The following is a 14,152-nucleotide window of genomic DNA, read 5'->3' on the forward strand; positions in this document are numbered from 1 at the left end:
TGAATTAAACATTCATTTAACATTTATTAAAGTCCTTCAGTTTGCCAAGCACTCAGTTACAGAGATAAAAGATATAGCCCTTGCCCTCAAGTTACTTTTGGGAGGATCAACAAGTAAATCAATAATTACAATAGAGAGAGATTCAAGTTATAAGAGAAGTGTGCACAAATGCTCTGAGAACCAAGAGATGGGACCTCCAGCTTTGACCTGCCTAACAGGCAGGAAAAGTCAAGCAAGGCTTCTCAAAGGGGGTTACCCTGGGGAAGGTGGATGCTGAAGATGGGGCCGGGGGAATGTTGTTTCAGAGGAAGCAGCAGAAAACAGAACAAAACACAACACAAACAAAAAGCAGTGATTTGAGAGAGCTCAGCGCATTCCAAAACTATATGTTATTGAGAGTAGCTGAAGCAGATAAGCAGAGGGAAGAGTGGCAAAAGAAACTGTTGGGACAGCAGGCAGAGGTCAGTTGACAAAGGTCATGTTCCTAAGGCCATGCTAATCCTTTGGCTTTGTCCGGTAGACTGTGGGGAGCCATTGGATGGTTTAGGCAAGGGAAGTGACATGGAAAATTTGAGCAGAACCCAGTCTTAGCCTATGGATATTATTTTGCCTGCCATTTTATTTTGAGTATGAGCAAATATGAGAAGGGATAAACATGAGTGAAGAGCTTTTAATGAAGTACTGTTCAAAGGCATGCAACAATCTGGTACATTCCGTTGTCAGATCCTTTGCAATGCAATTGCTGAAAGACTCTGATTTCTTAGTTTCTAGATATAGTAACTAGCTAAAGATACATTTGAAAGCTGCTTTTTATTCTTTCTTCATTTAAAAAATAAAGAATGGTTCATGACATGAATAATATACTTTGAGAAATTAAGTTGATTTTAAAGCAAACTCTAGAGGTTCTTGCCTTAAGCTCTCATCATATTCCTCTACTACATCAGGCACTTCACACAGTCATACACAATGATGCATCAAAATCCTTCAGAAATCTTACATGTTTCTGAGAGGCCGACATAACAGACAGTTTCAAGTTAAATGCCTTTACCTGCCCAGTTTCTTCTTCCAGTTTCTCATAAAGTTTGATGCTATCATAATGTATTTTCTTCAAGTTTATTCCAGGATGAAAGTAAGTTGTTAAACCTGCCTTAAAAGCAGAGAGGAAAAGAAATACCGAAAAAAATTAACATTCTCAAAATGTTGACAGTTTATGTGTTAAGCAATAATTTAATGCTGGAAAGAAACTGAGAAGCACCAGCCAGTCCTTTGGAATGAGAACACATCAGCACCAGTTTGAGCACACCAGAGTATAAGACTCATGACAGGTTTTAAGAAGTAATGTGAACTACGTGAGTAAGGTGAAAGCCAGCCAACAAACATACATGTTAAGTCCCTAAACGTTAACATGGATAGCATTGTACAGAGATTCAGAAATGGGATGATTTAGATGGAAGGTTTAGGGCTATATGCTATATAGTCCTATATATGACTATATAGAAAAGTATGTTGGGAGGCCAAGATGGGCAGATCACAAGGTCAGGAGTTTGAGACCAGCCTGGCCAACATGATGAAACCCCATCTCTATTAAAAATTCAAAAATTTGTTGTGCATGGTGACGGGCGCCTATAATCCCAGCTACTCAGGAGGCTGAGGCAGCAGAATTGCTTGAAACTAAAAGGCGGAGGTTGCAGTGAGCCAAGATCATGCCACTGCACTCCAGCCTGGGCAAAAGAGCGAAACTCCATCTCAATCAATCAATCAATCAATCAATAAAAGTATTGGGGAGGCCAGGTGCGGTGGCTCACGCCTGTAATCCCAGCACTTTGGGAGGCTGAGGTGGGTGGATTACCTGAGGTCAGGAGTTCAAGACCAGCCTGGCCAACATGGAGAAACCCCACCTGTACTAAAAATACAAAAAATTAGCCAGGCATGGTGGTGCGTGCCTGCAATCCCAGCTACTTGGGAGGCTGAGGCAGGAGAATTGCTTGAACCTGGGAGGCAGAGGTTGCAGTGAGCCAAGATCACGCCATTACACTCCAGCCTGGGTGACAGAGTGACACTCTGTCTCAAAAAACAACAACAACAAAAGTAATGTGGGAATGGCATACAATGTGGACTCAAGCCGGAAAACCATGTGTGTGTTCCCTTAAGCAGAAGGACCATGGACTAGCATACGATCTTCTTTGACCCAGCCTCCACCCTTCCCTTAAATGGAGCAGCCCTCCTGGCCCTTTCCTGAAATTGTAAAATTTAAGAACTAGAAAATTCCTTATCACTAGAGCCTGATGAATAGGTGAATAGACTTTTGTCAAAGCTTAACCTGTTTGATGAGCACATAGATGGTACACTGAAAATCTTTGTTGAATAAATATTGATTGACTATTCTCAGAAAAAAAAGTATCTAAACATTAGCTACACCAAAACCCCCTTTTCTCAAATCTGGCACATGTAATGTGGAATCCAGACAAAGAATTCTAAGCAATTATATGAAGCAGTTTCTCTCGAGTGTCTGGAGCCTCACTGGGCAGCTAATTTATTCTGGAAAGCTCATCAGAACACAATCTGTTCACAGTAAAATCTACTTATGAGTATTGATAAGGTACTTCTATGGTAGTGGTGAGCATCTGATCCTCCTGCACTCAAATACTCCATTAGAAGTTTGTCAATCATCCTTTATAACCAAAATCCTGGGGCTTCCATCCAGTACTTGTTCAAGCATCTGGACATACCCATGGCTGATATATATATATATATTTTAGAAAAATCCTGGCCCAGCTTATAGGTCATCCAGTAGCACAGCTCCATGTGGAAGCAGAGAAGGGATTCCATTACAATGCATCTGTAAGCCAAGCTCTTAAACTTCATGGCCAAACATGCCCTGCTGCTTTAACATGTTGGTATCCAGTGTGCATGCAAACTTTCCTGGTTCAATAATAGAGAATCCCAGGCCTTCAGGTATCTGCTGGTGACCCCCAATTTGTCTTCAACATATGTCCTATATATATGCCCTATAGAAAACTGGCAATATATATTGTCAGTTGAGAAATCTGGTCATCACAAGCACTAGCCTAGGGTACCGATCACCATCCACTCCTCAAGATCCTCTAAGCTTCATACCTAGGTTAAGCTAGACCACTGGAAAATTATCTATCTACACGACACAATCCTCTTCTCCCTCACTCCAGAAATTTTAAGTTAATTCTCTTTCACTTGAAAAGGTCACATTGGTTCATTTTTCAAAACCTCTTACTGAAGACATTTAGCCCAATGTACTTGGTGTAGGTAACAAATTCTTTTAGAAATTCGTTGTCAAGGAAAAGTTAGTCTCCCTTACTGCAACGGTATACCCAGTTCTACTAAACAATTCACACTACCCTCTTTTCCTTGCTGCTGCGATAGTCAGAAATAAGATATGGACTCAATTTTCTCACTCAGACATAAACATTATTTAATTTTTATACCTTTTCTTTTATATATTGGCTTTTAAAATCTGTTTAAAATTTGGGGCTACCCATATTAGTGCTTCTATTTAAATTATTTGAAAGTAACATCACACATGATCTCTTTTAATTTAAGTGCCAGACTTGAATATGAAGATGGCACAATGTTTTTCTCTTCTGTGACTTCAACAAGGACATATTAAATGAGAAGTCTGAAAGGAGAAAACATTATTCTTATCACTCAGGATTTTATAGTCTGATTGAGGTTATGAAAGTTTCATACATGAAACAATTAAATCACGGGTAAATGATTGAGTCCCAGATACATAGTAGCTGTGAAACTCGGGAAAGAGAAGATGCTAGAAAGGTCACGGACGTCATAGGAAAGGAGTTTAGCTATCGTTTGGAAAAAGTGATTGCAGTTGGTGGGGAAGATAAGGAAGGGAAGATGAAACAGAGATGTAATCATTAAGAATACAACCCTTTAAATAAATTAAGAATTTATAAATCTTCGTTGAGATAAATAAATAAATAAGTAGAAGGGAATGTAAAGCTCTTCCTTAGACTGACAATTAATTAGTATAAAAGGAATGATGGAGTTAGAAAATTCACCACTGGATGCTAAATAATGGATAGCATAATGGATGCTAACTAGTGCTTCCCCTATCTCTTTAACAACCCTCCTCCTCTCTCAGGAGCCTCAACTACCTCAAAAAGTCCAGTGACCGATGTCAAACCAACCTATATTCCAGTGGCTCCAAATCTTTCACTCATACATTTACACCCAGTACAAAATTTTGAACATAACCACTAAAATACGTGTGTTTCTTTCCTTACATGTGATACTAAATATTAATAGAGATCATAAACACAAAAAACAACTTAGAATAAGTGAAGTACTCAAAACACTTTTTTATTTTATATATTGTGTAGAAAAGCTTTTGCATATGAAGCTTATTAAGAACACTATAGCGAGAGCTATGTGATTAACACATGTCATTATTAGAATATCTGTGCTACATTAACATTTGTAAGACAGCAATGTGAAGGCCTGGTTCTGGCTTTATATTATTTTGAGACTGCTTTTAACGGCTGTATAGCTGCAGAAGACACCGCTCAGTGATGCACAGACCCAAGTGAGAGAAGGGCACGACTGGCTGGGTCTCTGCATCCTGACACCCCTTCCTCCACCTCAGTCAACACCCATATGAAGGTTTCTCTTCACATCTGACTATGACATTTCATGTTCTCGTGTCTGCCAGTTGTTACAAACTAGTTGGAAGGTATCGCATTTTTTGTATTTTAAGTAAATAGGAACAAATCCTATTGAAACTCCTCATTTAGAAAAAATTTGAAATGGGCTAAAAATGTATTTCTCACATATATGAGAGTTTTTCTATGTGATACATATCATTTTGGGGCAGAAAACCTAATAATAATACCAACATTTCCAAACATCCCTTTTCAAAATGCTCTCTTCCCAACAGGACTATTTTGCAAAAGGCCATTATTTCTCACTTACTCAAAGCATCACTTTTTCTGTGAAGGGACAGGCTGCACTATTTTTTAAATATATAATCTGCTATGTAGAAATGACTGGCAGCCATTTGCATTCACAACTCTTTTAGCTACTGCTAGTGGATAACCAGCAAACCTCTATGTAATACAACACTCTAAAGTTCACCCCTCTCCCTTTCATCACACATTATATTATTTAAAGCCCTGTTTCTATAAAGCTAATCCCAGTGGTGATATCCTAGGGCATGAAATCTGCACTATGTCACGGTACACGGAAGACAAGAGAAAGAATGAGGACACTCCCACCAGGAAGTGCCAACCTCTCGCGTAGTCAACCTTGAAATCATACGCAACACATCGTCCACGTCAAATGTGAGGGCTATTTATAAATATCAGTAAAGCTTAACTTCTTTCTTATATTTGCAGACAAAAACAAATGGAAAGTTCTTATGTTGCCTCCTACACCCCAAATGGTTCATCCTGAATCTTGAGTCCTCAGCTCTCCAAACATCTACTTTGGTGCCATCCCAAAGGGCAGCCCCTCCTGGGGATCCCGAGCTCCAAACCTCCTTCTTAGTCCATCCTCTCGTTTCCCTGCATCCACATGAAATGCTCTGTACTATTAGGTGTATCATGAGCTGACAAAGCAGTCTTGTTAAAACCTTATGATTTTGTGATGCCATTTAGAAGATTCACTTTGCAGGCTGTACTTTCCTCTCCAAGCATTTAATTCCCACACTCTTCAGTCACTTCTCTCATGGAGCACATATCATGCTTCAGGAAAACTGTCTTTATTTTTATAGCCTGCCCCTGTTAGCTGGCTCTGCAACCTTCCTTATTCTCAGATCTACTCCACAAATATATCTGTGTTAAAAATTCCTAGTATCAGCCGGGCGCGGTGGCTCACGCCTGTAATCCCAGCACTTTGGGAGGCCGAGGAGGGCAGATCATAAGGTCAAGAGATTGAGACCATCCTGGCCAACATGCTAAAACTTCGTCTCTGCTAAAAATACAAAAGTTAGCTGGGTATGGTGGTGTGCACCTGTAGTCCCAGCTACTCGGGAGGCCAAGGCAAGAGAATCTCTTGAACCTGGGAGGCAGAGGTTGCCGTGAGCTGAGATCACGCCATTGTACTCCAGCCTGGCAACAGAGCGAGACTGTCTCAAAAAAAAAAAAAAAAAAAAAAAATTCTGAATATGACCAGGCTCAGTGGCTCAAGCCTATAATTCCAGCACTTCACTTTCAGAGGCTAAAGTGGGAGGATTGCTTGAGCCCAGGAGTTTGAGACCAGCCTGGACAATGTAGGGAGACCTCATCGCTACAAAAAATTTTTTAAATTAGCAAAGTGTGGTGGTGCGCACCTGTGGTCCCAGCTACAGGTGCTGATGTGGGAGCATTGCTTGAGTCCCGTAGGTTGAGGCTGCATTGAGTCATGATCACACCAGTGCACTCCAGCCTGGGTGACAGAGTGAAACTCTGTCTCAAAAAAAAAAAAAAAAAAAAAAAAAAAAAAAACCTAATACTTTGGATTTCTTCATACTGCTGTTCAAAGGGAGGCATCTTTGACTTGCAAAAAAACCCCTAGAATCAACTTCCTAGGACAAGTCTCTTTTATTCCATGGGGGCCAAATAACCTGGCTTCTGATGCCTGATTCCGCCTTGAACTCACACTGCGTGGATCCTCATTTTGTAAACCATAGCCTAATACCCCGTATGCAAAGCAGGATAATGCCTTTCCCCACTCACTTTGGTATCTTTGTATTTAAGAAAAAAATATTTTGCGTAGTTAACTTTTAGATTAAGGGTATGTTGCTTTTTATTTATGGGACATCTAAGAAACAAAATTTTAAGGAATCCTGTAACCTCTTCTAAAATGCAGGCCAGGCCAGGTGTGATGGCTCATGCCTGTAATTCTAAAGTCTTGGGAGGCTGAGGCTGGAGGATCATTTGAGGCCAGGAGTTCAAGACCAGCCTGGGCAACATAGTGAGACTCCCATTTCTAAAAAAAATTAAGGAAATAACTGGGCATGGTAGTGCGCACCTATATAATCCTAGCTACTGGGGAGGATCGCTTGAGCCCAGGAGTTTGTGCTTATGGTGAGCTATGATTGCACCACTGCACTCCAGCCTGGGCAACAGAGAAAGACCCTGTCTCAAAAAATAATGATAATAATAACAGTAATAAAATCAAATGCAGGCCACATTAAATCAGTGTGTAAGTGAGCAAATAAGTCATTCAAAGATTAAAGTGTATGCCCTCAGTAACAATTCAGAAGTGGTGAGAGGGTGTAAGCCCTCCCTCGAAGGATATTTCCACTTGCCTACATTTCCCTGCCTAAATGCCCTTTCCTGAATAGCCTCATGGCCCCCTGGCTCACTGCTCCCCAGTCTCTGTTGGCAGGTCACCTCTTTGAAACATCCTCCCTAGCACCTCCTTCTTCTCCTCCTCCATTATTTTGCATCCTTGATTGTGTTTTACTTTTTGTTCATGGTGATTACTCTGTAGCATTGATGGGTGTGTTTTCTGTCTGCCCCACCAGAATGTGAGCTCCACAAAGGCAAGGTCTTTGGGCCTTTGAGTCTGGGCAGCACCCTCCCCCAGATTGAGCTGGAAGCAGGCAACCCTTTTCACGCTGGACTCTCTACCGTATACTTTGAGCACATGCTAGATGTCAAAAAGCCCCTCAAAGCAGGGTTCCCTCTTGTTACCTCTTCTCAGCTGAGGACAGCTAATGATGAAACGAGATGATGAGCAGGGGCTAATGCTGCCCAAGAAAAACTGCACCAGCAGTCATAAAAACTTCCTCTCCCATCCTGAGCTGATGTCAGAAATCCCTGGTTTGGCAATATGACAGCAGTGTCAATCCCTTCATCTACTTGAGCAGCTTTCCAAGTAAGCCTAGTCAATTACACTGCAGCCCTAGAACAATTATGCATGCCATGAAGAATACAAGACTGACTTGGCCTTGTGTCTTATGTAACACAAAAGCTGTGCCACACTTTTGCAGTCCTCATAGTCAAGTCCTCAGGGGGCCACACTATCATCTCACAGCATAAAATTATAAGGCCGGGTGTGGTGGTTCACACCTGCAATCCCAGCACTTTGGGAGGCCGAGGCAGGCAGATCACGAGGTCAAGAGATCGAGACCAGCCTGACCAACATGGTGAAACCCCGTCTCTACTAAAAATACAAAAATTTGCTGGTCATGGTGGTGTGCGCCTGTAGTCCCAGCTACTCGGGAGGCTGAGGCAAGAGAATCGCTTGAACCTGGGAGACAGACGTTGCAGTGAGCTGAGATCGCACCACTTCACTCCAGCCTGGGAACAGAGCAAGACTTCATCTCAAAAAACATAAAAATAAAAATAAATAAAACCATAAATAAATAAAAGGACCACCAAATGCAGGTGAGGGAAGTGTAGGTAAAGATCTTGGGCCCATATCCAGGCTCACTCAGACAGTATCCTTCCATATAAAGCTAACATTTATTATTCAATACCTTGTGTTTAATAATTTTACACGTTAACTCAATCTTCATCACAATCCTATTAGGTAAGTACTATTAATATTCCTATTAAGACACCAGAAAATGGAAACTTATGTAACTTGCCAAAAGTCACAAGGGTAGAAAATTGCAAAGCCGGGATTTGAATCCAGAAGCCATATGATCAAGATAAAGACATCATAAATATTGGTTGTCATCTGCAAGTACACCAGTTAAACTACAACTGCACTTCCAACGCTATTGAAAGGGAACACACTCTAAAGAACTCACAGTTGGGAGTTGTGAATGGGAAGGAAATGGACTATATTCATGCACAATTCCACGCTTCAGACAGTTTGGGATGCTTTTCTTACTGCGTGCCAGGTAGATCCAGCCGTGAGCTCTGATTTCTCCAGCAGGACCACATCCTTCATCCCTGCTTTGGCCAGGTGATAAGCCAGACTCACACCAACACAGCCACCTCCAATTATCACTGTTTCTGCTCTGTCTTTCCATTGCGTTTCTGCAGATGAGGGTGGTTTTTCCTCTCTGGAAGAGGTAAAGTTAAATGGGAACTTTATTCGGCTATGGCAGCTCTAGTTCTGGCCTGACTGATGCACTTTCCCTTACCTGTTTCTCTAGTACTTAACACCCACTGACTGAGATTTGCATGATACTGATTTAATAATTTGGAGCATCTAAACTGTGACTTAGGCAACCTGGTTGGGGGAGGGGTATTTGAGCCCCATTCCATATAATGATTCTGGTCCATTGTAGCTACTATAGCCAAAGAAATGAACAAGTAGCTTTTTTTTTTTTCTTCAAAGAATCTAGAGAACAGGTCAGGTTCGGTGACTCACACCTGTAATCCCAGCACTTTGGGAGGCCAAGGCGGGAAGATTGCTTGAGCCCAGGAGTTCAAGACAACCCTGGGCAACATAACGAAGCCCCGTCTCTATAAAAAATACGAAAATTATCCAGACGTGGTGGCACATGCATTTAGTCCCAGCTACTTAGGAGGCCGAGGTAAGAGGACTGCTTAAGCCCAGGAGGTTGAGGCTGCAGTGAGCCATGACTGTGCCACTACACTCAAACGTAGGAGACGGAGTGAGGCCCTGTCTCAAAAAAAAAAAAAAAAAAAAAAAAAAAGATTTAAAACGGTACACCTGTCTAGGGTACTTTACCATGAATCAAGCTTGTAGGACTGGAAGTTGCTCTAGATGAGTCTGAGTGAGAGGTGAGTGAATGTGAAGGCCTAGGACATTACTGTATACTACTGTAGACTTTATCAACACTGTACATTTAGGCTACCCTAAGTTTATTTTTAAATATATTTTTCTTTTTTCAATAATAAATTAACAGCTTACTGTAACTTTGTTATTTTATAAACTTTTAAATTTTTTTGACTTTTGTAATAACACAGTTTAAATGCAAATGCATTCTACAGCTGTATAGAAATATTTTATTTCTTTATATCCTTATTCTGGAACCTTTTTTCTATTAAAATATATTTATATATTTTTTAACTTTTCCAACTTTTTTTTTTTTTTCCAAGACAGAGTCTCACTGTTTTGCCCAGCCTGGAGTATAGTGGCTCGATCTTGGCTCACTGCAACCTCCACCTATCGGGTTCAAGCAATTCTCCTACCTCAGCCTCCCACGTAGCTGGGATTACAGGTGCGCACCACCACACCCAGCTAAGTTTTGTGCTTTTAGTAGAGGTGAGGTTTCACCATGTTGGCCAGGCTGGTCTTGAACTCCTGACCTCAAGTGATCCTCCAGCCTCGAACTCCCAGGGTGCTGGGATTACAGGTATGAGCCACCATGCCTGGCCAGAGCTGTCATCTCTTATGATAACAATGCCTTCTTCAGGAATACCTCCTGAAGGACCTGTCTGAGCTGATTTTACTGTTAACTTTTTATTTTATAAGCAGAAGGAGTATGCTCTAAAATAATGATTTAAAGTATAGTGTAGTAAATACATAAACCAGTAGCACAGTCATTTATTATCTTGTCAAGCATTATGCACTGTACGTAATTGCATGTGTTATACCTTTATGTGACTGGCAGCACAGTAGGTTTGTTTAACCAGCATCACTACAAACACGTGAGCAATGTGTTGCATATGACATTATGACAGCTATGACATCACCAGGTGATAGGAATTTTTCAGCTCCATTATAATCTCATGGGACCACTATTGTATATGTGGTCCATCATTGACCAAAACATCATTATAAGGCACATGACTATATATATATGTGTATTATAATATGTATATTCTATGTGTGTACACATTTTAGAGTAAATTGTAGGTATCATACCCAGTTACTTCTAAATATTCTTGTGCTAGTTTTGTAAGAAAAAGGACATTCTCTTACATAACGACAGTACAGTTCTCAAAGTCAAGAAATTTAACATTGATATACTATTATCTAATCTATAGTCCATATTTAAATTTAATCAATTATCCCAGTAATGTATTTATAGCTAGTTTTTTCCAGTCAGGGATGAAATCCAGGATTCTGTCTCTTTAATCCCCTTTAATTTAGAACAGTTCCTAATACTTCCTTTGTGTTTTATCACCTTGACATTTTCGAAGAGTACTAGCCAGTTATTTTGTAGAACAGTTCTTACTGTGAGTTTGTCTGGTGTTTCCTCATGATGTATTTTTGACAAAAACAACATGAAATTGATGTGGACTCTTTCCCAGTGTATACGATTAGGAAGTGTATGATGTTGGTTTGTCCTGATATTGGTGTTATTTCTATCTGATGACTTGCTTAAGGTGGTATCTGTTGGATTTATCCAGTAAAGCTACCAATTTTTCCTTTGTATAAGTAATAATGTGAAATTTTACTTTGAGACCATGTAAATATCCTGGTCCTTATCAAACTTTTACTGAGTGGCTTTAACATCTATTGATTATTTCCTAACTGCATCATTCCTATTATATTTAGTAGATGGCATCCTACTGTAAGGAAGTGCTTTTCTTTCACCCTTGCTTGTTGGTTGGTTGTTTATATTCATACGAATTTATGGATATTTATTGTTTTCAGTGGTTTCCAATCCATTACTAGTCATCATTTATTTTAATCCCAAGTTGTCCTAGATTTGGCCATCAAGTTCTTTAAGTTGACTCCTGTATGCTTTTGACATGGCTCCATAATTCTTAGAGCATGTCCTTATTTCCTGGTGCCACAATGTTTTTCAGTACTTTTGTTTCACCAGTTTTTAGATAACTGTTAATGTCTCTTTGTGTGTTGTATAAGAAAAAAAATAATGTACATATGACCCAACTACTTTGGACAGAAATCCATTTTTAAATAGACTGGGCATATCTTGTACTTTAGTTGAAACCATTATAGTGGTGACAAAAATAATAATCTTAAAGGTTCTTTTTTGTGTGTTCAAAAGAAAGAATTATTTCTTTCAGAATGGTGGTCAGTTGAAACAACAACAACAAAAGAGAACTTAAGATCGGGAAACCTGGGTTTGAGTCCCCAGTCCAATTGAATAGCTATTTTAGAGAAATCTACACAAAGTTTTCTCATTGACAAAATGGAGCTGTGAAGGTTCTGTTTGGCAACATATGATAAAGCATTATCAAATAGATAGTATTTCCTCTGCCCAGCATGCCATAACAGGTTTCAGGCTAGGTATAGTGTTTTTGATTATGTGGATAACTATCTTAAAATCCTTCTGAATGTAGTCGAGGATGGTCATAAAGGTATCTGAAATAAAAGTTAGGAGCCATGCAAAAAAACCAGGTCAGTTATCTTCTATATTAGAAATGACAAGCACAACCTGAATTTGTGCTTGTTCAACTGCTTTCCAAAATAAAACATTTTTTTGATAGTTTGAAATTGGGTATATAAAGAATATGCAATTGAAATAACTCAAATTTTGGGTGTTTTTGTTTTTGTTTGTGAGATGAAATCCCTGTCACCCAGGCTGGAGTGCAGTGGTGCAATCTCGGCTCTCCCTGCAGTCTCCGCCTCCCAGGTTCAAGCGATTCTCCCGCCTCAGGCTCCCAAGCAGCTGGGACTACAGGTGCACACCATGACGCCCAGCTAATTTTTGCATTTTTATTAGAGACAGGGTTTCACCATGTTGATTAGGCTGGTCTCGAACTCCTGGCCTCAAGTAGTCTGCCCACCTCAGCTTCTCAAAGTGCTGAGATTATAGGCATGAGCCACCACACCCAGCCAAAATATGAATTTTTTGGATAGTCTTGAAATTTGTATCTTATTTATCTAGTCAGTTTTAAACAGATTAACTTGTTTGTTAAATTTCCATTTTATTTTGCATTGGATTAAAAACAAGATTATTATAAATATTTTTGTGATGCTTTACAATTTTCAAAGCACTTTCACATGCATTCTCTTATTTAATATTCACAGCAATCCTGTGAGTTACACAGAGCAAAATTAGTATCCTCATTTTACAGAGGAGGAAACTGAACCTCAGAAGTGTAAGGTCACATTCTGTGTAATGGATGGCGCAGGAACTGTGAGTTGGTGGCTATTGTCTCCAGCACTGGAGACAAACCTAGCACATCATAACACCCAGTAAATATGTGTTGGATGGATAGATGGAACTCAAAAGCAGGTCTTCTGATTCCAGAATTTCAGGTCAAAGGCCATAAAATAAAATTCGAATCAACTCATAATGTTGAGTGATGCTGGTAAACAAGCCTTACCTGGCAGCCAGGAATAATCTGCAAACGTAAGAAGTCGAAAGATGCTCAGCATTGCTCATGTTTAAATACAGACCAATCAAAACAAGGACATGCCATTTTTACCTATCAGATTTAGCAAAGATAACAAAATGGGCTATTCTGGGAACTTGGGAAGATGTGGGAAACAGACACACACTGGTGTGCCGCATGCAAACTCTTGCCACCCATTTGGAGTATGTGTTGCTGTCTTTCGATCTTTCAGATGCATGTAACCCTTTCCCTAACAAGTTCACCTTTAAAAACTAGTGCTACCGACTCCCATATGTACTCAAAGATAGATGCATAAGAATTTTCACATGCACGTTATTTGCTGTAATAAACAACCAAAAACCATTTAAATGTTAACGAACAGACTGTTTAACGATAGTGTAGAATATTGACAGGATGGAAAACTATGCAGCCATTAAAAGGAACAAGGCAAGTCGGTGTGTGCTGATATGGAAAATCTCCAAGATGTATTGATAACCGTAAAAAGCAAGATATCAAAAAACCAGAGAAAAACCTATACTGACCTGTGTTTGCCTACGCATAGACCGTCTCTGGTTAGATTCAGAACACACTGTTAACAATTGTTGACTGGCCAAGGGGATTGGGGCAGGAGAGACTTTACGCGGGGAACCTTTGGATACTGTTTCACTTTATAATTAATAGATAATTCGAGAAGATATATCAAGGCCCATTTCTTGAAGGCCGGAGCGCTTCTAACCTCAGAGCCTGCCTCAGCCTCTGGCTCCCACCCCCGCAGCCGCCCCTTCGCGTCTGAGCAGGCTGGGGCCCCACTCACCCTTCCCGGCCGCAGACAGAGTGCGGGCGCCCGGGAGAGCCACGCCGCGGGCAGCTCCGCAGCAGGAGGCCCCGCAGCCGCTGCCCGCCGGGACGGAGCATGACTAGGCAGAGGCCGAGGCCGAAGGCGCGGGCGCCTGCTCCAAGGCCAGCGGGCAGCCTGAGGCCGCGGGGCTGGCGGGGCGGCG

At 40.7% G+C, this 14,152-nt stretch overlaps 1 protein-coding gene across 3 annotated transcripts in view; it reads right to left on the reverse strand.

Annotated features, from left to right (window-relative positions):
• DMGDH (dimethylglycine dehydrogenase) overlaps positions 1 to 14,152 on the reverse strand; it is a 120,965-nt gene that overhangs the window by 56,669 nt on the left and 50,144 nt on the right. Inside the window, exons 1-3 of one of the 3 annotated variants that reach the window (XM_003899855.3) lie at positions 13,966 to 14,120; positions 8,815 to 8,989; positions 1,049 to 1,147 (exon numbers count right to left, since the gene is read on the reverse strand). In XM_003899855.3, the coding sequence (XP_003899904.1) occupies positions 1,049 to 1,147; positions 8,815 to 8,989; positions 13,966 to 14,066 (375 nt within the window). In that variant the 5' untranslated portion in view covers positions 14,067 to 14,120. Of the gene's footprint in view, positions 1 to 1,048; positions 1,148 to 8,814; positions 8,990 to 13,965; positions 14,121 to 14,152 lie in introns of those variants that run through there. The other 2 variants (XM_009208667.4, XM_017959687.3) reach the window with 2 other exon arrangements.

The sequence above is a fragment of the Papio anubis genome, chromosome 5 (assembly GCF_008728515.1).
Source record: "Papio anubis isolate 15944 chromosome 5, Panubis1.0, whole genome shotgun sequence".
Lineage (NCBI taxonomy): Eukaryota > Metazoa > Chordata > Mammalia > Primates > Cercopithecidae > Papio > Papio anubis.